The sequence below is a fragment of the Pituophis catenifer genome, unplaced genomic scaffold, assembly GCF_029215685.1.
Source record: "Pituophis catenifer annectens isolate HBS135680 unplaced genomic scaffold, rPitCat1.0.hap2 SCAF_2, whole genome shotgun sequence".
Lineage (NCBI taxonomy): Eukaryota > Metazoa > Chordata > Lepidosauria > Squamata > Colubridae > Pituophis > Pituophis catenifer.
In genome coordinates, this window is record NW_027256882.1 from 262,742,461 (window position 1) to 262,770,201 (window position 27,741).

Here is a 27,741-nt window from a genome sequence, read left to right on the forward strand (position 1 = left end):
GTACTGGGCATTCAAGATTAACACAAATCCTGAAATTATACCTGGAAAATAACTTCCAGTCAGTGCGGGCTTTTCATCGTGGACATAGCTTACTTAGTATTGGATTAGTACTAGCCTAACTACCACAATCTTCAGCAGCCACTTTCCAGACATATTTCAAGAGTATCTTTATCAAGAGCAATATTTTACAATATTCCAGTTGTGATGTCACAAAGGCATGAATAATTGTTGCAAATCCAACAGGTTCAAATCATATTTATATAGAAATTATTTCTGTTAATGATGACGTTGCTTACTTTTAAGAGATTCCGTTCCTGAGGTGCAGCTGTCATTTGTACATGCCTATTTTATTTTTTATTAGATTTAGGTACCGCCCTTTCTCATCTAAAGGGGAGACTATTATACAGAATGGTTGGTGGAGGCTACAGTTATGACATGAACATTGGTATTTTTTCAAGACAAAACAGAAATAAAGAATATGAGACACACTTTTAATGTTACATTTCTTTCATTGTGTGCCTTTGAAATTTTTTCAAAGATTTGTATGTTGACCCTGGGACAGTTTGTTCTTATTTAGGGCAAGTAACATCAGAAATAGCATTATCCATTGAGATTGCCATCAAAGTTATGTGTCCTCTTAAAAGAAGCTTTTTTTCCCCCAGTTGTATATTACTATAATATGCAGTTTCACTGGCAAAATCCACTATCATCAATATTGGAAATAACAGGAAACCATAATTATTTTGGCTATGATTTATTGTCTTTATTTCCCAGAGGAATACCAATGATGTTTGAAGTATCTTAAAACCATAGTTTTCATGTACTACCGTATGCCTGAGCATTCTTTTTGCATTAATCAAAAGCAGTTGAAGTTTCCTGTCAATTGTGCCATGGACAGATATTAGTAAACATCCATGTTATGTGCTAGTTAGTAATTTCTATTAGGAAATTCTGTCCTAATTTTGTCCAATTAAACTGTTATACTTAGTGTAATAGTTAAGGTGGCAGGTTAGAAAGTGAGACATCATGAGTTCTAGTCCCATTTTAGGCATGAAGCCAACTGGGTGACATTGGCCAGCCCCTCTTTCTCAACCCTAGGAAAGAGGCAATGGAAAAAACCACTTCCAAGATCCTGCCAAGAAAACTTCAGGGACTTGTCCAGATAGTTGCCAGAAGAGAAGACTAATCTGGAGGCACGCATACATTCACCTTGCACTAGCAGCATATTATTTTGTAAGCAAAGAAGATGCATATATACAATAACTTCAGAGGTGGTATTCAGCAGGTTCTGACCAGTTCTGGAGTGGAAATTTTGAGTAGTTCGGAGAACCGGTAAATAACATCTCTGACTGGCCCCGCCCCCATCTATTCTCTGCTTCCCAAGTCCCAGCTGATCAGGAGGAAATGGGGATTTTGCAGTAATCTTCTCCTGGAGTGGGGAGGGAATGGAGATTTTACAGTATCCTTCTCCTGCCACCCCCACCAAGCCACGCCCACAGAACTGGTAGTAAAAAAAAAAAAGAATGCCACCACTGAATAACTTCAATTCAAGTTTCTAATACAGCGCTTGTTTTCCCTTGGTAATTATTTTTATGAAAATCTTTAGTCATATTTTTTATTGAGAGATGTTGTATCCTTCATCTGAAGGATGAAGTATAGCTTCCCCAATCTGATAATCGTCTCATCCAAATGGAAGTATTACTTCTAGGACTGCAAGCCAGTGTCAGAGATTGTAATTCTAAGAGTTGTAATATCAATATATGTCGATAATAACAGGATCCTGGCCTCTCTTATTAAAACACAAAGTTGGCAACATGATGTGAATGGGCACTAATGTGATCTCCCATACTTCTTGCCCAAAGATTTTTTAAAAGTCATTTAATTTTTTTAAAAAAAATTACATATGAAGCTGACGTATGTAAATTCAGGCACCAGCTTCTAGTGCAGAAATGCTTTTACCTTTACAAAAATCCCTCTGGAACAACAGTGAACACCCAGAAGACTCATTCTCATTTCCTTAAATTGGTGCTTCAGTGATTAGTTATGCCTGCCATTATAGCTACTGGATTGCCTGGCAGCTGTAGAGAACAAAAGAATCACCAAATGCATTGCTTTGGAGATGCAATTGGGCCGCATCCCTAAATACTGTTCATGCCTTATTCAAAGACACTTCCTTCTTCTGGTTCATCTGGCTCAAAGCATTGCTATTTATTAAGGCAGAGGTCTTCAAACTTGGCAGCTTTAAGACTTGTGGACTTCAACTCCCAGAATTCTCCAGCCAGCATAGCTTCTGGAGAATTAGCATAGCTGGCTAGAGAATTCTGGGAGTTGAAGTCCACAAGTCTTAAAGCTGCCAAGTTTGAAGTCCTCTGTATTAAGGATTTGAAAAAAACCAGGAGCCAATGTCTACATGGTTTCCCTATATTGTTTGCCTTTTAGAATTGCATTCCCTTGAGTTTGGTGTTTTGTAAGCTAAAAGTATTTATTGGTTAACTCATCAGTAGACAGATCGGTCGTGGGTTTCAAATTTTTTTACTAATGGTTCTGTGGGTGTGGCTTGGTGGGCGTGGCATGGCATGGTGGGCGTGGCTTGGTGGGAGTGACAGGGGAAGATACTGTAAAATCTCCATTCCCACCCCACTCCAGGGGAAGGATACTGCAAAATCCCCATTTCCTCCCGATCAGCTGGGACTTGGGAGGCAGAGAATAGATGGGGGTGGGACCAGTCAGAATTTTTCTACCGGTTCTCCGAACTACTCAAAAATTCCACTACCGGTTCTCCAGAACTGGTCAGAACCTGCTGAAACCCACCTCTGAGACAGATGATTGTAGAAGTTAATTATTATAACAGTGACATCTACTTTTTGTTTTCGTATTTCCCAGAGATTTTTGGAGAATAACAGCATCATTGCTTGTTACAATGAACTGATTCAAATAGAACATGGTGAGGTGCGATCACAGTTCAAATTACGGTATGTAAGCATATTTGTTACCATTCATCCCCTGGGTTAGTAGGAAAAGCAGAGTCCTAGTATTATATTAAGATAACTCTGTCCAGATCTTTGGCAGAATAAGAAGAATGGAAATTAATCAAGGAGAGAACAAACCTAGAACTAAGTTAGAACAAGTAATCAGTGGAATGACTTGCCTCCAGAAATTGTGGGTGCTCCAACACTGGAAACTTTTAAAAAGAAATTGGATAATTATTTGTCTGAAATGGTATAGGGTTTCCTGCTTGAGCAGGGAGTTGGATTAGAAGACTTCCAAAGTCCCTTACAACTCTGTTATTCTGTATCCCCGATGCTGGGTATTTATGTATTTATTAAAAGAAGGACCAAGGGAGACATGATAGTCATCTTCCAATACTTGAGGGGCTGCCAGAGAGAGGAGGGGTCAAGCTGTTTTCCAAAACACCTGAAGGCCAGACAAGGAATAATGGATGGAAACTGACCGAGAAGAGATTCAGCCTAGAAATGAAGAGGAACTTTCTGACAGTGAGAACAATCAAGCAATGGAACAGAAGTTGTCTTCAGAAGTTGTGGGAGCTTCATCACTTGAGACTTTCAAGAAAATATTGGATGCCACTTGTCAGAAATGGTGTAGGGTCTCCTGCTTGAGCGGGGGGTTGGACTAGATGACCTATAAAGTCCCTTCTAACTCTGTTAATCTGTTAATCTGTATGTATTACGAATAGCTTTTCTGACTTTTGGATTGTAGGTTTGTGATTGTTAAAATAAACATAGTCTAAAAAAAGAATCTCAAATAACTAATTGCCTATATTTCAGGAATAATTGCCAGATAGGTTTTGCATGAGGATTTTTTTTTCATCCAAGAGTCTTTCAGGTCTCATCTATACTATGGTACTTCCATACCTTTGTATCTCCAGATCAGATAATTTCTTAATGGCTACAACTACCCTTTAAAAATAGCCAACAATGATTTTTTTCTGTTGTTTTGAGTTACTTTTTCTTTTCTCTCGCTCTCTTCTTCTTTCCCTTTTTTCTTTTTTTAAGTAGGTGATATGATTAGAAGTTAGATAAGAAAGAAAGAAAAAGTTTCTTAACAAAGGGTGATATGATCAAAAGCTAGAATAAGTGATAGAAATAAGAAAAGGGGGAACATTAGCATATACTTTTTGACATCATAAAATGAAAGTAATAACAAGAGAAAATGTGGAATAATTGAACAATGATAGACTATAACTTAATATAAGTATGCATTATTAGAAATATATAAGCGGATTGAATGTAAGGATTATGATTAACTTGATTAGTTTTATTTGTATTACAATGTATGACACTCAGCTGCCACACTGTTCACACATTGATTTGATATTTTGATAAAAAATAAAAAGTAAAAAAACTTGGGAAAAAAATAACCAACAACTCAGTAGACACCAGATCAATGTTGCAGAGAATGTGTGGGACTAATTTTTTAATGCTATTTGATGGATTGCATTCCGTTTATGGTTTTAGCTTATTTATTTATTTATTTATTTATTTATTTATTTATTTATTTATCCAGAGATTTGCCTATTTTTGTAAATGTATTTTTATTTGAAAAATCAATGGAAATATTTGCCTCCGTGAGCAGCACCAAATGTTAGTTGGTACAATCTCAGGAAGACACATAAATATATTTCAACTACCCTCAATTTGTATGTTATGGGTTGCCTCCTCCTGCTTTACTATGTGGAACTCTAAACTTCCCTAATCAGAAACATTTTCCCCACAAAGTGCCACTTTGTGTTAGGTTGCAAAGGTAGACTTATCACTGGATTTTCTCCACACTCATGCAAGATGCAAATTGTTACATAAATAAAAACATACATATTTAATACGTCTGAGGAAACATCTGGAAAAATTCTGTTGAGTCCATGCCTTTCTGATTTCTTTCCTCCTGCCAAATAAAAGTTATAATTTTATTTGAGAAATGGGATCTATTTATATTACTATTAATAGTAATATATAGTAATATATTAGTAATATTTATATTAATACTAATAGTATATCATTCATATATTAATGACATTAATGTTGCATAGTTTAATAGTAAACTAATATATTCTAAAAAGTATATTTTTACAGGAAGGTGACGTATTTCCATGAATTTGCATAGGAATTAATCAGTTATGGCATCCTGAATTGTTCTGTCATAGATTCTAATAGTTTCTATTTATTGATTAATTACAGGGCTTGTAATTCGGTATTCACTGCACTAGAGCACTGTCATGAAGCAATAGAAATAACTAGTGAAGATCATATTATTCAGGTATGGAAAAAAGTACAACTGTCCTCAGAAAATTTATTTATCAATGTAACTAGATGTCAATAAAGGAAAGAATCACCATTTTGCCTGAAGTATATGCACATAGGTATCAATTCTGTTTAGATATTATTGGTCTAGGGAGGTAACATGCAAAGTTTTCTGTATTTTATTTTGGAATCCTTTTCTATTGCATTCTCAGTGCATTTGCACTGAGTGAATACAAAGCAAAGCCTTTCTATTTAAGTATTTGCATTGGAGGTTTCCCACACTGGGATTATGCAAACAGAATATGAAAATTATCAAAATTTGATTTTAAGTTTTCTGTACTTGCTTATAAACTTCATTTCATTTTAATTTTTTTTACAGTATGTTAACCCAGCCTTTGAACAGATGATGGGCTATCAGAAGGGAGAATTAATAGGGAAAGAACTTACAGAGCTTCCAAAAAGTGACAGAAACCATGCAGACCTGTTGGATACAATCAACACATGCATCAAAAGAGGAAAAGTGGGTGATAATTACCCAATGTGTTTTGCATTCTTTAATGTAATTTATTTATTACAATCTGAATATGAAAAATCACTGTGATGTGGATTCTCCTTTACTGGAGAGGATTAGGCAAAGAATGGGTAGTTATTTGCCATGGATGTTTTAACTTGGAGCAGAAGGTTGGGCTCAGTGCTGTCCATGACCCCTTTTATAAATCTATGGAGATTCTCAGTGACCTAATGACCGGCTGGATGGGCATGGCCATGGTGGATGTGGCCAGGGGTGTGACAGGTAGCACTTCACCTCCTGTACCCCCCTGGGAGCAAAACCAGGCCAAGGGGGATGTGCTGCACCCCCCGCGCCCCGTTTTGGGCCCAGTAGGCCTCCCTGCAGCGTCCTTGGAGCAAAAACGGGCCGCATCTCCCCCGTGCCCTGTTTTGGGCCTAGGAGCCTCTCTGAAGCCTCCTGGGAGCAAAAACGGATGGCAGGGGGGACGCCGCACCCACCAGTGTCCCATTTTGAGCCTAGTAGGCCTCCCTGCATTTACCTGGGAGCCAAAATGGGGCACATGGAGACTCCTGGAAGGGGAGGGGAGGGGCAGGGCCAGCCAGTAATTTAACTACTGGTTCACTCAAACCAACCCAAACCGGCTGAATCCCACCACTGGACCCAGGTCATGGTTGTCCCAAAGGTGCTTTTTCAGGAGGCAACTGGATTTTCTTGTGTTTTTTTTTTTTTTAATAAGAAAGTCCAGTTGCTTCCTGAAAAAGCACCTTTGGGACTTTTAACTCTATGATTCTCTGTATGTTTGGTACATATGAATATGACATGCTGCATGAAAGCGTCAGAAGGCCACCTGACTGGGAAAGAATAGACAGCAACTTTGTGGATCTCACATAGAGAAGGACTGCAACGGGCTTTATTATTTTTAGTAAGGCGGATTGACTACCTTTTTTTTTACTATGGCTTCATTTGGCTTCTTTAGGAATGGCAAGGAGTTTATTACGCACGAAGAAAATCAGGCGATAATATCCAACAGCATGTTAAGATAACACCTGTGACAGGTCAAGGAGGGTAAGTGTGTTAATGAAAAAAATGCATTGACCGTAAGCAATGTGTATCAAGTTTGTTTATTTATCATATTTACAGGTGATAAGATTGCCTCTCGAATCAGGTTCTGGTGACATGGTTTCTCTTTGTTTTAAATCCAACCAGGGATAAGTAGCACCTATCCTATAGGTTGCATTTCTGCGCTTTTAAGTTGACAAAATAATTAAATCTGAGTAATATTATCTTTAGATTTTCATTCATTCATTCACTCATTCACTCACTCACATATTCATTTAAGGTGGAAATCAGAGTAGATGTAGGGGGCTCTATCACTTTATCTACCCTTAAACTCTGCACCGAAGGGGTTGAAATAATTTCATCTGCTTCAAATCTTGCTAAGTGGTCTCTGGCATTTCAAAAGACTGAGAGGCTACATAGCAGAACTCAGATGACAAATGTTGCCATCCATGATGCAGCTTGTTAGTTTTTTCTTCTATTTTCTGTAGGGAAAAAAATTAAATGTTGCTCTTTCATTATCTTAGAATTCATTAATTTATGCAATTAATGAATTCAGAGATAATGAAAGAGCAACATTTAATCCTCAAGTTTATAAAATAAATTGAAAATATAGGATGTATTTAGAATATAAGAAAACAGAAAAAAATCAGAAAGAATGACAAGAATACAATACTTAAATAAGTAAATGCTTAATACTTAATTTACTTTTCAAAGGATCTACTTTGGTGAAGTATGATAACTGTATATGATAACTCTAGTCCTTGCTCATCTGTGAACTTACAAAAGATTAAAGTTGACAATGTAAAGGAATTCCATCATTGGAATGTCCAATACCTTTTGCTAAATTAAAATGACAGAAGTTAAGGATTTGATTATCTCAGGCATGTTAGAAACTTTATACAAATTAAATACCATTTATCTCATTCAGTGAGATGGCGGAAGTTTTTGTTGCAGCCTTAGAGTTTTGTTAACATCATGATGCTGCTCTGCATCAGAAGTGTCAAACTCGCAGCCCACGAGCTGGATGCGTCACACACTGGCCACTCCCCAACCCCATTTTAGCGAAGGGGGAAAAGGTTGCGATACATCATGTGATGGCAGTGTGACGTCGCGAGTTTAACACCCTTGCTCTACATGTACAGGATTCTGCTGAAAGATCATCTAGTGTTCTTGATCCCTTTTTTTCTCACACCAATATTAGTGTATGCCAATTATAAGTTATGGGTGTTTTATAGAATGACTTCAATAATTGCCATAAGTAATAAATACAGCATTGAAATAAACTAATTGGATCGAGATTTTTTTATACTGCATTTGATAATAGTAGATTCTTTTTATATTCATAGAAAAATTCGACATTTTGTATCTATCAAAAAACTGTGTTGCAGCAATGATAGAAGCAAACAGGTATGATTTTCCCTTTGTACAATTGCTTGTTGCCTCCTTATTAACAACTGGATGTTTCCAAAGTCTTTAATTATGTATTATTTAAAATATAAATGTCAAATCACATTATCAAAAAATGGATCTTGCTGCTTGGCAAGATGATTTGCATTTATTTTAGCGGCTTCTCCTATGTCTTATTATATACAGCTAATGAGATTCAAATTTCTCTGTTTTGTAGTGGAAAGTTATGGTATTTCAAATTATACTGTTATAGTCATTCAGATTCAATGTAATGAGGAGGTAGCTATACAGAGATAACAGCTGGTTCAACTTTTTAACAGATGATATATGATATAAGCACAAGCAGACTATATAGTAGAGATGGGAAACCCTTGGCCTCCAACAATAACTTAACTTTCTCTTTGACATCCCACCAAAAAGCTGATAGAAGACAAAATCAATTCCCTGAACACCTCCAAGTTGCAGCTGTCTAAAAAAATTGTTTTGGTGGCCTTCAACAGTTTTTGATTAAGAAAGTTAAGGGATAGTCACTGCTTTGTGGCAGATCTTTATCTAGCTATTATGATGGGTGCTTATATGTCTCTTATATGTTTCCTTTTTCATATAACACAAGACTTACAGAATACATCATGATGAAAAGTGCACAGGAGATCAGTTTCAATCAGGTTAGAAAATAGTCTTTCTATTATTTGAAGAATCAGAACCAGTCTTACTGTTAGGCTGAAGGATGCTTTATATATTATGGCACTTATACAGAGGTAGTTGATTCTGGAGTGGAAGTTCTATCTGAAATCTGGAAGTAGTTTAAACTCTAAAATTAGGAGTTATTACTCTTTAGTAGATTGCTTCTATTATATATGAAGAGAATCTTAAGCTAATCAGTCTTTTCAGTCCACGTATGTTTCACTAGGCTGAAAAATATAATTTTCAATATATGCAATAAAATGGAAGAATATTTCATTAAAATAATTTGTGACATAATATTGCAAGAAAATAGAAGAATATAGAATAAAGAGATTGACTTTAAGGGTATAGATCAGAGGTGTCAAACTCATGGGCTTAATATATTCCTGGTTATTCTCTGATAGGCTTTTTAACAACATATTATCTTTAAATCAAATCAAGTTTAGTATATAATAAGGCAGTAGCAAAATTGCCTTTGAAGCTAGGAAATTAAAGAATTTGGTTTCTTTGTTTTCTGTTATCCTTCCCTATTTACTGGTAATTGAGGAAGGGTTAATTTTTAAATTTCTGATCTGTAGTTGGGAGGCAATTAGTGGACAAATGTGGCTGTGAAAATAAATCCTACTCCTTTTTAAATCCTTTCCTTTAACATTTATAGACTCTCACTCCTTCAGATGCAAGAACAGGAGGAAAGAATCCATTGATGCAAAATCAATAACTTCTCAAAGTAGTGATGGTAAGAAATGAAATATGCGAGATATACTATTCAGAGCCCTATGTTAAAAGGAACTGCAATTGATGATTTAAGTGACTGGCATTTGATTTAATATTTTTTTATAATCTTTTTCCAACTATCTTGGCTATTTAATAGCAGGAAGAGGCAGGCTAAGTTTAAACTATGGAAAAAATAGGCAACTTCTTACTTTTTAATCATACAGGTAGTCCTCTTGTACCGACCACAATTAGGACTAGCAATTCTCTTACTCAGCAACACAGATGCAAAGTGAAATGTCATGTTATCACGCCTGATCTACGACATTCAGCTGTGGTCCTTAAATGGATCACCCTTGGTCATTGAGCAAGTCATCACATGATTGCGATTTGAGAATTCTTGCTAACTTCCCCACTGACTTTGCTTCCTGGAAACTGGCAGTGAAGGTTGCAAATGACGATCACATGACAATAGGATTCTGTAACTGACAACTGACAACATGTGTCGGTTGCCAAGTGCCCATATTGCAATCACATATCCAAAGGGATGCTGCAAAGGCCACATCTTCAAGGAGTGCTCATAAATCTCTTTTTTCAACACTTTAATAACTTTGAACAGTCACTGAACCAGCAGTCAATAGGTGGGGACTACCTATATACACAACATAAGAACATATTATTTGGAACAATCTAATTTCAAATAATACAATGTAAAAACAAGTAGCATTTTTAAATTTTTCAAGTAGCCTTTTTAAAAAGCCTTTTCCGTTTAATGCAGCAACAAGTTTACAGAATCATCGATATTCATCTATAGCAAGAATCCACTCCATGACAATAGAAGCTCCAATTACAAAGGTATGAGGCAAAAAACTTTCTGATGTCATTTTATGCATCAACAATCCTTTGCAAAAAATAAATAAAAATGAGCACGTCTATTTTTATTATACTTATTGATATATCAATTCATGTCACACAGAGATGTTGGGATTTACTATACATAAGATGGTTGTTTTGCACAAAGTCAAAAGGGGGGAACCTTTACCTTTACCTTTATAGTATAGTGATTTTTTAAAATACGCATTTTTAAAAATTTAATTGATTGAAGAATTAGTTTATCATTTTAAAAGCCAACCAATAAAGTGCCCCCCTCAGAATGGGCTCGCAATTTGGGTGTCCTCCTAGACTCACAGCTGAGATTGGAACAACATCTGACGGCTGTAGCTAGGGGGACCTTTGCACAGGTTTGTCTGGTGCACCAATTGCGACCCTACTTGGATCAGGAGGCTCTCCTTACAGTCACTCATGCCCTTGTCACCTCACGGTTGGATTATTGCAATGCGCTCTACATGGGGCTACCCTTGAAAAGCGTTCGGAGACTACAGTTGGTCCAGAATGCAGCCGCACGAGCTATTGTGGGTGCACCTAGATACACCCACATTGCACCAATACTCCGCAAGCTGCACTGGCTCCCTATCAGTCTCCGGGCGCAATTCAAGGTGTTGGTTATTACCTTTAAAGCCCTACATGGCTCAGAACCAGGCTATCTTCGAGACCGCCTTCTACCGCATAGCTCCCAGCGACCGGTAAGATCCCACAGAGTCGGTCTCCTCCGGGTCCCGTCAGCTAAACAATGTCGGTTGGCAGGCCCGCGGGGGAGGGCCTTCTCTGTGGCTGCCCCGGCTCTCTGGAACCAATTACCCCCTGAAGTCCGGACTGCCCCCACCCTACTGGCCTTCCAGAAACCGGTGAAGACCTGGCTCTTCCGGCAGGCTTGGGGCTGTTGATCTCGCTACAGTTATCTTGCGAGACTCGGCCACGAATTGGAGTGTATGGATTTTAATAAATAAATAAAAAGCTTTCTTTTAAACTTTTGTATGGGATATTGTTCGCATTGTTTTATTCTTTGTTGTAAGCGGCCCAGAGTCCCTTGGGAGTTGGGCAGCATAGAAATGCGACAAATAAATAAATAAATAAATAAACTCCTTTATTCAGTTCATAGTTCTTTTACATTGATAACTCAATATTGCATACAGATTTTATAAATATACCGGATTGAAATCAGCAATGGCCTTGTTATTTCTTTTCCATTTGTAATCCTACAGGTTATTAATATAATCAATTCAGCTCAAGAGAATAGTTCCGTGACTGTAGCAGAAGCCTTGGATAGAGTGTTGGAAATCTTACGAACAACAGAACTCTATTCTCCACAGTTAGGAACCAAAGATGATGACCCTCATACTAGTGATCTTGTCGGAGGTCTGATGATGGTGAGTAAAGAGACATAAATCACACAATCTGAATCACTATAAAATTGGTGGCTGAGGTCAGGGGCCCTTTTGCTGTACATCTCTACCATTAAAAACATACTAAAAATAAATGTATAAAACGAAGCAGTTGTAGTCATTGCAGGAGAAACAGTTCTAGATTCTTGGCCATAAGGAGAACAGAATGTCATGAGACAGGGATCTCCAACCTTGGCAACTTTAAGAATTGTGGACTTCAACTCCCAGAATTCCTCAGCCAGCTTTGCTTCTGGGAGTTGAAGTCCACAAGTCTTAAAGTTGCCAAGGTTGGAGACCCCTCACATGAGAGACCTCTTCTAGATTAATTATAAAACAGCCTTCATAAACTGAGATGAAGTTGTGATGAAAATTCTGTAAACCTACATCTTGCTTTTATGAATGTTGAAAGTGTGGTAGAAGAGATTAGTTGTTATCTTCTCATTTTTACTCGAAAACCCGGGGTACGTCCTTTAGTAGACCTTGAGGAAATAAAACAGTATTTATTAGATATTGGATAGGAATCAGGTTGCAGTGATTTTTTGCAGATTATGTAGAAATTTTATATAGACATATAGACACTTTATAATTATTTTTAACGTTCATATTCATATAGTATCTATTAGCAAAGAGCTCTGGTGGCTCAGCAGACTAATTAACATCCACTTATATGTGCTGCCTGCAACTACTGCAAGTTCAAATCTCACCAGGCTCAAGGTTGACTCAGCCTTCCATCCTTTCTAAGGTAGGTAAAATGAGGACCCAGATTATGGGGGCAATAAGCTGACTTTGTATAAATATACAAAAGTATGAAGGCTATTGCTTAACACATTGTAAGCCGCCCTGAGTCTCCGGAGAAGGGCGGCATATAAATCAAATTAAAAAAAAAAATTAAAAATGTAATTTTCTTGCTGTTTAACTATAATATATGTAATAAATTACATTTATTAAAATGTAATTTAATCTTTTTTGTCTTGGTATATGGAATGTTTTTCTTCTTTTCATTATTTCAGGATGGCTTGAAAAAACTGTCAGGAAATGAGTATATCTTTTCTAAAAGTAAGTTTCTATGTTAAACTCTCTTTTTATTTATTCATTCATTCATGTTAACATTGCAGAAAAATTGCTTTTGCTGAAAAAAAATCAGAAATACAAAACGAATTATCTTAATTTATTTCATTAGTTGTCTATTGAATTTGGTGCATAAAGAGTTTAGATGTAATAGGTTTTCACACAACATTTGGAAAGATAAGTTTATCCCTTTTTATCATTCCAAACTACTTGTAATGCAGTAGACAGGAAATATTCATTAAGTTTGTTTTGCTGTAATACAAGAAATAACAGAATAACAGAGTTGGAAGGGACTTTGGAGGTTTTCTAATCCTGTCCCCTGCTCAAGGGGAAGCCTTTACCATTCTGGACAAATGGCTGTCCAATTTCTTCTTAAAAGTTGTGAGTGAAGAAGCAACTTCACAACTTCTGAAGGCAAGCCTTTCCACAGGTTAATTGTTCTCATTGTCAGGAAATTTCTCCTTAATTCTAGGTTGGTTCTCTCCTTAATTAGATTCCATCCATTGCTTCTTGACCTGCCTTCTGGTGCTTTAAAAATTGGTTTACTTCCTCTTCTTTGTGACCCTCAAATATTAAAAGACTGCTATCATGTCACTCCAGTCCTTCTTTTCACCAGACTAGATATACTCAATTCCTGCAACCATTCCTCATATGTTTTAGCCTCCAGTCCCTAATAATCTTTGTTGCTCTTCTCTGCACTCTTTCCAGAGCCTCAACTTTCAAGAATCTCAAGTTCATTTTAAATTTTTTTAATTTAAACCATTGGCAAGCTTTTTGCCTTTAGTTATAGATGGGATAATTTATTTATTTATAGATAGAGTAATTTATTATTTGCCTGCATATAGATGGGAAATTGAACAACTGGTCTTGTGGTGCAGCTGGAATAATCTTGAATTGAACACACTCAAAATTATAGAGATGATAATAGATTTTAGGAGAAGTCTCCCTATTCTACCACCTCTTACAATACTAGACAACACAATATCAACCACAGAGACCTTCAAGTTTCTGGGTTTTATAATATCTCAAGGCTTGAAATGAACACCTAACTTCAAAAACTTCATAAAAAAGCACAACAAAGAATGTTCTTCCTGCACCAACTCAGAAAGCCAGCTGGTCCGGTGCATATGCCGGAACCCGGAAGAGAGCAGTTGGCCAGTGCGCATGTGTGCCAGACCAGCTGACTGGCGCACATGCGCGTGACGGAACCCAGAAGAGCAGCTGGCCACCGCATGCATGCGCACTGGCCAGCTGCTCTCTTTTGGGTTCCAGCGCTCCAGTGTGCACTGGATGCCGAAAAGGTTAACCATCACTGCCCTAGGATGTCAAACCACGTAGTAGGGCTGTAGTAGGGCTGTACTACTACTATCCTTCTCATCTTTCCTATTACCTATTCCTTAGTATCTTATGACTATAACTTTGTTGTTTGTGTCTTATGATTATGTTGATTGTTTTTATTTAGTATCCTAGGACTATCACTGTGCTGTATCTTATGACTTACAATGATTGTATTTTATGATTATGACCATGATTATCACTTGTTGCTTGCATGTACACTGAGAGCTTATTCACCAGAGACAAATTTCTTGTGTGTCCAATCATACTTGGCCAATAAAGAATTATATTCTATTCCATTCTATTGTATTTAAAATTCTTTAAATTGTTCCTTTAAGAACCAGTTTAAGAAAGTGAGAGCTTTTGCAGGCTCCACTGCAGCTATGAGCTTGCTGTTTCTTCTGCAGCCTTTGACCTTCAGACTCACAATAAGCCTGCAGAACCTTTTCAGATCTTGCAGGTCTTCTCATAAGGAGCAGGCTTTAGCCGCATAGGTGGGCAATCTCCCAGCCTGTCCTTATCTGGAGAGGTGCCATTGATTAATGCCACATTGCTGGTCTTTGCTGCAGCATTGTCTCAGCTGTTCACAGAGATGTATCAATCTGCCATTTCCCCCCAAATAAGCAAGCCAAAAGAGCTGAAGAAGCTTCTTGGATGAGAAGCAAAATGTCTTCAAAGAAAAACCAGAAAGTCCAGTTGCCTCATGAAAAAAGCACCTTTGGGACAACCATGACCTGGATGACTGAGAATCTCCATAGACATTAAGCAAACCAAAAGTGGGACTTTGACTGTGTACTTCTGGGTGAGGTCAACAGTAGACAGTCTAAGGTTAAAGTTATGGGGGTTTGGGGAAGTAACCCCAGAGTCAGGTAGTGCATTCCAGGCATTGACCACTCTGTTGCTGAAGTCGTATTTTCTGCAATCAAGTTTGGAGCGGTTTACCTTAAGTTTGTATCTATTGTGTGCTTGTGTATTGTTGCGGATGAAGCTGAAGTAGTTATTGACAGGTAGGATGTTGTAGCAGATAATTTTGTGTACTACAGTTAGGTCAGACTGAAGGTGGCGTAGTTCTAAATTGTCTAAGCCCAAAATTTCGAGCCTGATGGCATAAGGTATTCTGTTGTGAGCAGAGAAGTGGAGGACTTTTCTCGTGAAATATCTCTGGACTCGCTCAATTGTATTAACATCCAATATGCAGTGCGGGTTCCAGACAGATGAGCTGTATTTGAGAATTGGTCTAGCAAAGTTTTTATATGCCTTAGTTTGCAGTACAATATTACCGGAGAAGAAGCTTCGCAAGATTAGGTTAACAACTCTTAATGCCTTTTTGGCAATGCTATTACAGTGAGCCTGGCACTTAGATTATTTGAGATGAGTATTCCAAGGTCCTTGACAGAGTGAGGGTCATCTACGAGGTCGTATCCATCCAGCTTGTATTTTGTACTCTGATTTTTTTTTTGCCAGTGCATTTGTTGGTTGAGATTTGGATTTGGTTGAGATTTGGAGTAGCTTCTTTTCATCAGTAAATGGGTAAGATGATACAAATTGAATATAACAATATAAGAAGGTAAGGCACTCCTTTCCAGCAGCCCCATTTTACATCCATGTTTTTCCCCAGGCATGAGGCTTCTCTCTGTTTAAGCCTGCTAACATCTCCAGCTTAGCCTTGAGACTTCCTTTTTATTAAGGGTTCTTCAATTGGGCTCATGCTTACAGATTCATAACCTTCCTGTTCCCCATTTCTACAGATATGAACCAGAACCAATCAGTGCCAGTCACCATCAGTGATGCTCCACCCTGTATTGCACACTTATTGGATAATGAAGAGAGCTGGGACTTCAACATTTTTGAACTGGAAGCTGTTACAAATAAAAGGCAAGCTTTATACCTGTGTTCATTAGATGGATAAAAATAGAAGTTGCGGGCAGTTGCAGTTTTGTCATAAATTAAATATGTGTGGCTTATTTATAATTGGTTTGGCTGTGTCTTTGTGCTGTCCCAGGTCGCCTAGGCAAATGCAGGCATCAATAAAGTCTTTTATTGCACCACTAAACAGAAGGCCCTCCAGGGGTGTTGGTAAAACTCCACTCCACTTTCCCTCACAAAACAACCACCAACAGTCAGTGTAACCCAGTTCCACCAGAACCAAGACCCCAAACAGGAAGAAAGTTGGTCTACAAACCAGGTGCATGGTTTGCAAAATAAGATCCATAAACTACAATCCAGAGTCAGTGCCCGTAAAGCAATGTATGAAAATCCAAAGGCTGAAATATGAGTCAAAGTCCATGAGTCAAGGTTTCCAAAAGTCTGGGGAATGCATGCTGAGACAAATGGTTGTTCCCAACAAACACACCTTCCCCCGTCTCTGGTCAAATCACCCCGAGCCAAGTATTCCTTGTGAAGAGGGGCAGGGCAGCCTCCTCATGAGCAGCTTTGCAGACCTTCTCTGAGCTTCCCTCCGCTCCACTCTCCATGACCGTGAATTAGGTGGGGGAGGCAGCTTTTCCTTGTCAGAGGGGATCTTATTCCCCTCAGCGTTCCCCATTGTTGCTGCCCATCTGTAGCTGATCCTCCCCTGCGTTTGTGAAGGCAGGTGGCTCCCCATCCAGTCGACCACTTTCCCCAATGCCGGAAGGGCCTGGAACAGCCGGATGTTCTGCTGAAATGTCCCAATTCCAACTCTTCCTCCTCCAAACTGGGAATCGACAGGGTCATGACAGTCACCTAGCCCTGGCAGGATTATGAATATCAACAGAGTAAAACCTGTAAATGATGTGCTTTTCTTTCTGTGCTTCTAGGTTTGATGCAAGTGGTTTGTAAATTTTAAATATATTAAAAATAGCCTTTTTAATTCCATCTAATCATTTTATTATTTTATAGAAATTCATATATTATAGTTAAATATGTTTTATTGTTTGGTTAACAATGTGGTATGGCACATTGCCATGTTCTGGGCTGACAGTACTTAAGGTGGTACAAAATAGCATTTATTGTCATTCACAGCTTTCCTAAAATACATAAGCTTTTTTTAAATGAAACGTTCCCTAAAATACTGTGCTGATACTATATATTTTCAAATAAATAGTTTAAAAGTCATTTTCGTTAATGCTATCTTAATTTCCGAAATCCAGTCTTTTTAATACCGGTACAATCTTTATATTATACTTTTAAAAATATAACTATTTCCTTTCATATGTAAGTTTCAAGAAGTTTCATATTCATCATAAACATTTTTAGATGGATTTTTTATCAGAAAGGATAGAATAACTGCAAAACAGACTCTTCAATGTTGCTGTGTTTAATCTGTCTTTTAAAACTATTCCCATAGAAATTCATGGTCAATTCCTTTGAAATCTATAGATTAAACCAAGATACAGCATGTTTCTACCACTTGTGACTTTTATGGATAGAACTACATAGAATCACATTTTATCTGCAAAATTGTATCTAAATATCCTCTCCTTTCATGAAGAAATTGAAACTAAGCTATTCTAAATATTTAAGAGTATATCTTTATTACCCTTCTCTCGTTAAGCCTCATTTCATTAAACATGAATTTTGGGTACCTTCGATTGTAAGAATGTATGTTACTAAAATGGCATTTTCTGTTTTTCTAATCCTCTCATCTGAAATTCCAAAGATTCCTTTCCTGTCAGGTACAAACTGGACACACCTAACTTACATTTCAGATAAGGCGCAAGTTGGGCCTTTATTTCTTTCCTTTAGTCTCCCTTCTCTAATTTCTTTCAGATGTCGTTTAGTTGTTTATCTTTGGGGAAATGGAACGCTGTACCTCTATTTATAATGAAGCAAGAGTGATGGTATACAGGTGGTCCTCGACTTACGACCACAATTGAGCCCAAAATTCATGTCACTAAGTGAGACAGTTGTTAAGTGAGGTTTTGGTCATTTTATGATCTTTCTTGTCACAGTTGTTAAGTGAATCACTTCAGTTCTGTTAGTAACAGTTAATTGTTAAATGAATCAGGCTTCCCTATTGACTTTGCTTGTTAAAAGATCACAAAAGGTGATCACATGACCCAGGGACACTGCGACCGTCACAAATATGAACCAGTTGCCAAAACATCTGAATTGTGATCATGTGATCATGTGACCATGGAAATGGTGCAACCGTCTAACTGTGAAAAGTGTCATAAGTCACTTTTTTCAGTGCCATTGTAACTTTGAATGGTCACTAAACAAACTGTTGTAAGTCAAGACCTACCTGTAATTTATCTAATAAAGTTAAACTATCAGTAACCAAAGTCTATAAACATAAGAAGTTCAGTGATGAGTGACCTTGTTTCTTAATTTCTCTCTTGTTATGTTCCAGGCCATTAGTTTACCTGGGTTTGAAAACTTTTTCCCGTTTTGGCATCTGTGAATTCTTAAACTGTTCAGAAGCCACCCTGCGCGCATGGTTCCAAGTGATTGAAACAAACTACCACTCCTCCAATTCTTACCATAACTCCACTCACGCAGCAGATGTTCTGCATGCTACAGCATTTTTTCTGGGGAAAGAAAAAGTTAAGGTACAGCTTGTGCTGATAATTATCTATTCCGGTTCAAGAGTTATTAACAAGTTCATTTTATAAGAAAGAAAGATTAGTCAAGAAGCAGTGATTTGAAAATCACAGGAAGGTACATTTAGATGAAATGCTGAGGAAAAAGGCATCCATCTTTCCTTTCCTAACTTATTCGTTTTGCTAAAATAAAAGATGGAAGTTAGAGAAAAATAAGAAGTTACAAATGGACAAAAATACTGGGTTTCTCCCTACTATGATCAAACAGTTTGAGAATGGGATTGGGCAACAACATAACAAAAGATTTGCCTCTAAGCACCCTAACTGGAAGCCTTTCCCAAATTATAAATTCAGATTCTTTCACTGAATAAGAAAAAAACGGCACACCAAGGAAATCCAATCCTGCTTAATTTTTTTAACACACTAGGATTAACTTGGTGCTTCCATCTGCTGTAAGGCAACTGGTTTGCTCGTGGATGTGTGCACACACAATGCTTCTGTGCATGCGGAGAAGCTTCTGCACATGCGCAGAGATGTCCGGGCAGGTGGGCGGAGCCTCTCGCCACCGCTGCTACCGGTTCGCCTGACCCGGGGCGAACTGATAGCAACCTACCACTGCAATTGTGTAGCCAGAGTGGTCTGTGATGCAGGTACAAAAGAGATGGAGCTTCATCTGTAGCATTCTGTCCGCCATCTTTATTTTTTTTGTAGCCATCCCCCCACCCCCCAGATACTTCTGGAATGTGACTCTGCATTTCATATAATTGAGTCTGCATTTTCCTATTGCATTTACAAGAATAGGTAAACTAATGAAGAATCACAGGGCAATGTTACTGAAAAGCCATGTATATTGCCTACATGAATCCATATATGAATGCAGATTTATTGATGATTGACACATTTTAACTGATAAAGACTTAATTTTTCCTTCTAGGGAAGCCTTGATCATTTAGACCAAGTGGCTGCATTAATAGCGGCAACAATTCATGACGTGGATCATCCAGGACGGACCAATTCTTTTTTGTGCAATGCAGGCAGTGAACTAGCTGTTCTCTACAATGACACTGCTGTCTTAGAAAGCCATCACGCAGCTCTGGCCTTCCAGCTGACAACAAAAGACAACAAGTGCAACATTTTTAAAAATCTCAACAGGTTAGACTCCTCAAACTTTTCTTGGATTTGAGCCTGGGAATAGGGTTTGGATCTCTGTATAGTGTATAAATTTAGTCTCCTTTAATAGTCAGTATGTCAGGGGTGGGTTCTAAATTTTTTTACTACCGGTTCTGTATTTTGTGGGCGTGGCTTGATGGTCATGTAACAATTCTTTAGGATTTAGCAGAGGTACTGGTCTACCAGGCTTTTAACTGCTTGCAGAGCTGTACCGGTCTACTCATGTATTTTTGCAGGCACTGGTCTACCCATTTATTTTTGCAGGCACTGGTCTACTCATTTGTTTTTGGAGGCACCAGTCTACCACCAAACTGCCTTTTACCACTGATCAGCTGTAGGGCGGCCCTTTGAAGCCCTGAGGCAAGAGTTTAAACAGTTTTTTTCATTATAGCCCATCAGCTGGGTCTCAGGAGGCAGCAATAGATTGGGGGTGGGGCCAAATAAAAGGTAAGAATAACGTGGGGGTGGGGGGGGCGGGGAGGGCGGGGGGCAGAACCGTTTCGGTGACATCATATCGTCACCGCTACCAGCTCGGCAGAACCGGGCCGAACCGGGAGGAACCCACCACTGCAGTATGTGTAATATAGCAAACTGCTGACATTCATGAATATCAGTTCACCAGAATATCCAAATCTGAAAAATGTGATTCCAAATGAAATTCACATTTATATCTCTATCAGAACTCTTTTCGTTGTGGAGATACGGTATACTGTATGTTTGCATAAAGTGCGTATTAAATACGTTGCAATGGAATGTGTTAATATGAAAATATATTTCTAACAACTATGGAAAGATACTAGTTCTCAATTTACAATCACGATTGGGATTGGAATTTTGGTCACCAAGCAGTGTGGTCATGAAGCAAGTCATGACATGACCGGACCTGATTTTATTATCATTTTACTAAGGTCATTAAGAAAATCACTATGATTAAGTGAATCATATGATCTTTAAGTGAATCTGGCCTTTCCAACTGACGTTGCTCAGTGGAGACCGGCAGAGAAGATCACAAATGATGATCCACAGGATTACTGTAGGATGCAATTTAATCTCGTAAGTGTGAGCTGATTGCCCAAATGCCCAAATGGTGCGGGAGTGGTATGATAATCATAACTTGATGGATAGGTCATAAATCACTTTTTCCAAGGCTGTCATAACTTTAAACGAATGGCTGTAAATCAAGAACTATCTGTATACAGTTAGTCCTTAACTTATTGCCACAATTGAGCCCAGAATTTATGTTGCTAAGTGAGAAATTTGTTGAACAAGTTTTGCTCTGTTTTATGACTTTTCTTGCCACATTTGTTAAGTGAATCACTGCAGTTGTTAAATTAATAACCCAGTTGTTAAGTGAAGCTGGCTTCCCCATTGACTTAGCTTGTCAGAAGGTCTCAAAAGATGATCATATGACCCTGGGACACTGCAATGGTCATAAATATGAACCAACTGTCAAGCATCCAAATGTAAATCATGTGACCATGGGGATGCTGTAATGGTCATAAGTGTGAAAAATAGTCATAAGTCACTTCACAGTGCTGTAGTAACTTTGAACGGTCACTAAATGAACTGTTGTAAGTCGAGGACTACCCCGATAATTTATTATTTTGACATAGGCAACACAATAGCAGTATGGTTCCAGTAAATTAATATGGTGAATTTATTTTTGCTTTACAATTAGTTCTCAACTTATGACCACAATTGAGCCCAAAATTTCCATTACTAAGAAAGACAGTTGTTAAGTGAGTTTTGTCCAGTGGTGAAATGTAAAATTTGTTACTACTGGTTCTGTGGGCGTGGCTTGGTGGGGGGGAATGTGACTGGGTGGCCGTGGCCAACTTTTTTTTTTTTTTTTTTAACTTTTAAAACCATTCTTTCTACAACCTCTTCGGCCGAAGATGTTGTAAAAAAATGCTTTTAAAAGGCTCTGACGATCCCAGCTGAGCCGCGCGATCATCAGAGGCTTTTTTTTTTTACTTTTCAGCTGAAGAGGTTGTAGAAAAAATGCTTTTAAAAGTAAAAAAAAAAGCCTCTGATGATCGCGTGGCTTAGCTGGGCATGGGGGGGAGCGTGCAGGGATTTTTTTCCTCCAAACCACCCGTCGCCATCACTAACGGATCAGGTGATCCGGTCTGAACTGAGAGCATTTCATCCCTGGTTTTGCCCTATTTTATGATCTTTCTTGCCACAGTTGATATGTGATTCACTCCAATTGTAAAGCTAGTAATATGGTTGTTAAGTGAGTCTGGCTTCCCCATTGGTTTGCTTGTCAGAGGATCAGAAAAGGTGATCACATGACCCTGGGACATTGCATCTGTCATAAATACAAGCCAGTTGCCATGCATCTGAATTTTGATCATGTGACCATGGGGATGCTGCAACGGTCATAAACAATCATAGGTCATTTTTTTCAGTGCCGTTGTGACTTCAAATAATCACAGGAAATAGTTGTAAGTCACAGATTACCTGTGTTAAGCAATTAAAATAACACCAAATGCCAACATCATAATACCCAAAGAAATAGAAATATTCAGTTCAATATTGTATAAATATTCCCAGTATATAACGTAAATTAATAGAATAGTGAAGTAAACAACATTTATAATCCAATAGGATATAAGTTTTATTAAAAATAAAATTATGAATGTAAATATTGTATTTTACAAGACAGATTTAGGACCAAGTTGAATAGTGATGGCAACTAATTCCTATGTATTGCAACTAAGAAAGGAGCCTATTTGCCCATAAAAGGAAGACAAAGATAAACTGGGAAAAGGGATGGAATGAAGCAGATCTTTTAATAATCAGATGCTTTGTAATTGGCCACTGTCAACGAAGTAGTAAATTTGTCACTGCTTCCATTTTATGAGAGCATCCAAAACATGCTCTCAGAATTAACCCCAGGGAGAAGTCAAGTTGTGAGAGTGATTGAAATTCCTCACATTGAAACTAAGTGGTGATAAGTCATAACAGAGGGGTGCATTCTCCCTGACGCAGTTTCTTGTCATGTGCCCTATGATTTAAATTTCAGAAAAATGTATTTCTCTGTGTCCTCTTAATTCAGTGAGGTATCCCAGGGCACTGCCAGTGTTGAAGGGAATGCTGCAAAAGATGCCCCAGGAGCCACTCTCATCTCTGTACCCATCAAGCAATCCATGTCCTGGTTTCTCTTCCCCACCCCCATTTACTCTTCTAGCACACTTTTCTTTTCTTTGATATAACAGATTAAAGTCTTTGAACTACCTGAGAGCTAAACTTTAGTTGTACTTGAAAGCTTAATTTTTCCAGAGGGGCTCAAATAGTGGAAAGGAGAGAGAGAAAGAGAGAGAGACAAATAGACAGAGAGAAAGAGAAAGAGAGAGAGAGAGGCATGGCCAGACGTGGCAAATAATTTAACACCCAGTTCTCTGCCCTAATGACCAGCTGGGTAGGCGTGGCTGGGGGGGAATCATGTGACTGGGTGGGAGTGAGTGACGTCAAGTTGGCCACACCCATCCAGGTTTTGTGGCTCCCGGTGTTTTCTTTTCTGTCGGAAATGGGTCCAAATGGTTCTTTGAGAATTTTAGGTTGCTGACCCCTGCCCTACCCCAAAGGAAGCCTACTGTTGAGTTTGTGACCACCTCAAATGCCTGCTGGCTTTGGCCATACCTGCTTTCGTGGGCCTCAAAAGCTAAAGCCCACTTGTAGTGCAGTCAAATTGCATGTTTTAGTAACACATAATTGCTGCATTGCAAGGAGATACCTGTACAGTCAAAAATGGATTCGCCAATGTTATCCTGATACATGGGAAATCAGGAATCAGTTCTACCAATACCTATTCAGATTGCTCTTTCTCTTTTCAGAAATCATTATCGAACCCTTCGTCAAGCAATTATTGACATGGTCTTGGCAACAGAAATGACAAAGCACTTTGAGCATGTGAACAAGTTTGTGAACAGCATCATCAAGCCCTTGTCCTCAGATGAAAGCAACTCCAACGTAAGCACCAGACCTTGTGAATAAACCAAAGCATTTCAGTCAGATGTCTTTTCTCAGCTTTGGTCATCTTTCATTCATATGACAGCAGTATTCTAATGGGAACAAGGGTGATTTGCATTTCATTTTCAACCATAAGTGCCCATAATTTTGCCTGAGTATATTCTTCTTTATTTTTATGTTATTTTAATGTTTGCATTTTGAATTATTAATGTAATGCATGCTTCTTCACAATTTGAAGGTTTTATTAAAATGGAAAGACTGAGTAACATGGAAATTATTAATAATAATGTTTCAAGGCTTTGTGAACGATACATGAGATCATACAAAATAGCCTTAATCAGTTTAACTCAGGATAGATTGGAAGATTGGTTCCCACAAGCAGTTTTTATCTCTTTCTGTCTGGCTGTGGTTCTTAAAGAGTTTTCAGTGAGGTGTTGCTACATAAGGAGCTTACATTTTGGTCCAGGAAATAAGCTGCTGCAATAAAATGTTGCATTGTGCAATGATGCGAAGTTGGTCTACAACCACTTTACCCCATTCCATCCCGGCCAATCCTCATTGAAAAAGCAAAGTAAAACTGGAGCCTTTGGCTTTTAAAGTTCTTTGCAGTCAGGTAGCATTCATTGAATGCTGAAAATGTTCAGCCTAACTTTTTTTAGTTCTTTTGCAAATCATAGTGTTCTCAGATTCTCCTGACCCTTTCTTTTCTATGAACGGTGCCATCACTGAATATGTAAATATAAGCACCCTTAACTGAAGATTGGTATTTGTGGGAATTTAGCAATGTGTAGAGATCTAAGATTTTATTTAGAGTAACTCCAACACAACATTCTTTTAAATATGTACCTGTTCACATGCAGTAATGAAGGCATAAAAAGACTTCAGATTTACAGGCAAAATGATAATTTTATATTCCTATGGATTTGGGAGAGTTACTTTCATAACTGTATTAATATAAATATCCATGTGGAAAGATTTCTAAAAATATACAAAGGGCTAGAGGAAAATTTGCAATAAATAGTTTTTACAATATTTTTCCTATTGGAGTCACCTATATCTACACCAGTAATTCTCAACTTTGGCAAGTTTAAAATCTGCGGACTTCAAGTCCAGAATTCCTGAGCCAGCATACTTAGTTCTTATGCATTAGGTGCTAAATACAAGAGCCCTGGTGGGGCTGTGGTTAAAATGCAGTATTGCAGGCAAATTCTGCCCACAGCCTGGAGTTTGATCCTGATGGGGCTCAAGGATGACTCAGCCTTCCATCCTTCCGAGGCCGGTAAAATAAGGACCCACATACAAATAATGCTTACATTGTAAACTGCCCAGAGAGTGCTTTATAGCACTATGGTGCAGTATGTAAGTCTAAATGCTATTGCTATTTCTATACAGTATAATGAACATCTATGGCTTTTTATACTTTTGTTTTGATTATATTATCAAATTGTGTTATATTTTGGAGTTTTACATAGCATAATTTCAAATAGGACTTTTAAATTTTTCTACAGTTAAGTTATGAGCCAGTGCATATATAAAAATAAATTGGTTCAATGAAATAAGTGTAGTGTATGCAGTTAATATTCTATTATTAAAAATGCTTCAAGATGTTGTGACACTTGACACAAATGTGTTTATTGTATAGTGAGATAAAGATATACAATAAATGAGTGGCCAAAGACAGACACATCTAAACAGGAATCCCTCATCTCTATTTTGGTTGATTCATTGTCATCACATTACTATAAATTGAGATTTACAATATTTCTCTAACAACCTTGAATTCATTAGACTGAATTCTGAGACTACCCAATAGTCACGTTTCCTGAGGATTGTACAATAACATACAAACCATCACCCTGCCCCAAAAAGCAATGTAAAATCATAAATGCAGTACATGATTTCAGTTAAAAAAATTATTGTACCTTCTGATAAGTCTAAGTAAGAAAGCAACTTCTTCACCTTGCTCAAATCTATTGAATTCCAGCCAAAACCAAGCAACTGTGTAGTTTTCCTTATAGTGCATATTTACAGAGTATTATGATAACATAATATAGCGTCTTGAGCAGTAATGCCAACTGACAGAATGAACAATCATTTTCCAGAATGATAGTGGTGATTGTGAATACACAAACAGTCTCAAGAACTTTCCGGATAATCAAACATTGATCAAGCGCATGATGATAAAATGTGCAGATGTTGCAAATCCATGTCGTCCCCTAGAATTGTGTATTGAATGGGCTGGGAGAATTTCTGAAGAATATTTTGCACAGGTATGAATTTACTGTTGTTAGAAAATAAATGTTTTAGTTTATAATTCTAAAATCTAATGCTTCTGTATGAAAATCTTAATGTAATAATTTTATTCGCTTTACTGACCAACTATTTCCCATTCCCCAATAGTTTTTAATTTAATTCCATTTGTATGGTGCCCTACTTACATATTTGGCTTTGGGTGATTAACATGTTAAAATGGACAATCTGCTTCTCAATCATCTTGTAAGAGATAGACTCTAATGCCAGAGCAATACCATCAGCTCCTACCATGTTAATTGCTGACAAAACAAATTCTGATCTTGAGATATGAATTATGTGTGAGAAAAGCAGCAGTAAAATAATCCTAAATAAGAAGTGAAATGCACATGATCTATTACATGTCTGTTTATCTTAGGGTACAGTTTGGTTAAAGCAGACCATGATTTAACATTTCCCCTTATAAAAAGTAGGACAGTAGATCGAGTTTCATTTAGGATTATATTTTCAGTTGCCAACAAACTCAGTTTTGTTCATTGAGTTATATAAGTTGTCTTTGCTAGATCAGTATGAGCCCAATAATTAATTATAAAACAGACCATTGATCTACTTTTGTAATTTTCATCCTGGTTGTAAAGTTGAAAATTTCCCCCCACAGACTGATGAAGAAAAGAAGCAGGGCCTACCAGTTGTGATGCCCGTATTTGATCGAAATACCTGCAGCATCCCTAAGTCTCAGATATCCTTCATTGATTACTTTATAATGGACATGTTTGATGCTTGGGATGGTAAGAATTTTCATTTTTCCTCTTCCCTTTTGAGCAATGCATTTTTTATTGTTTTGCCAAGTGGCCCAACAGGTCTTATGTGTTAAAGGATATCCTTGTCCTTTCTGTTATTTAGAGCCTGAAGGTTGTTCCCTAGCCAGACACAGTTGTTCTGGCAAGAGAATATGAGGGTGGAGGTGAGGAGGGGGAACTCTGCCCATTGATTATGTGGCCTTCTGAAAAGAAGCTTAGAGTTTCATGCTAGTTAAAGTTATTTTAAAACTATTTTTAAAAGGCTAGCATGGAGAGAGATTATATTTAAGTGACAGCTGTATGGGATTTAACAATTCTACAACTCTTAATTCTACAGCTGTTTGTTTTTAAATCTGGCAGAAGCACTGAGTTATTGTAAAGGGAAAATGAAACCATAAAATATCAGTACGAAAAACAGCATGGTTTCCCATATAATATAGGTGCGAGATGAAAACCAGTTTGATAAGGATTGGCCATGCTCAGGGGCCACGGAACGCTGATCATTGGCAAGGACAATAGCAATAGTACTTAACAATAGCACTTAGATTTATATACCGCTTCACAGTGCTTTTACAGCCCTCTCTAAGCGGTTTACTGAGTCAGCTTATTGCCCCAAACAATTTGGGTCCTCATTTTACCCACCTCGGAAGGATGGAAGGCTGAGTCAACCTTGAACCGGTGAGATTTGAACTGCCAAACTGCAGCTAGCAG

General features: G+C 37.8%; 1 protein-coding gene across 2 annotated transcripts in view; it reads left to right on the forward strand.

Moving 5' to 3' along the window:
* The window catches only part of PDE8B (phosphodiesterase 8B), a 55,902-nt gene that overhangs the window by 26,534 nt on the left and 1,627 nt on the right, over positions 1 to 27,741 (forward strand). For both annotated transcript variants that reach the window (XM_070938824.1, XM_070938823.1), the window contains exons 6-21: positions 2,884 to 2,972; positions 5,193 to 5,271; positions 5,635 to 5,775; positions 6,743 to 6,831; positions 8,172 to 8,232; positions 8,846 to 8,897; positions 9,575 to 9,652; positions 10,406 to 10,482; positions 11,730 to 11,894; positions 12,920 to 12,965; positions 16,061 to 16,187; positions 18,646 to 18,844; positions 19,770 to 19,987; positions 23,845 to 23,980; positions 26,083 to 26,250; positions 26,889 to 27,018. In XM_070938824.1, coding sequence (XP_070794925.1) covers positions 2,884 to 2,972; positions 5,193 to 5,271; positions 5,635 to 5,775; positions 6,743 to 6,831; positions 8,172 to 8,232; positions 8,846 to 8,897; positions 9,575 to 9,652; positions 10,406 to 10,482; positions 11,730 to 11,894; positions 12,920 to 12,965; positions 16,061 to 16,187; positions 18,646 to 18,844; positions 19,770 to 19,987; positions 23,845 to 23,980; positions 26,083 to 26,250; positions 26,889 to 27,018 — 1,855 coding nt within the window. The remainder of the gene's footprint in view (positions 1 to 2,883; positions 2,973 to 5,192; positions 5,272 to 5,634; positions 5,776 to 6,742; positions 6,832 to 8,171; positions 8,233 to 8,845; positions 8,898 to 9,574; positions 9,653 to 10,405; positions 10,483 to 11,729; positions 11,895 to 12,919; positions 12,966 to 16,060; positions 16,188 to 18,645; positions 18,845 to 19,769; positions 19,988 to 23,844; positions 23,981 to 26,082; positions 26,251 to 26,888; positions 27,019 to 27,741) is intronic.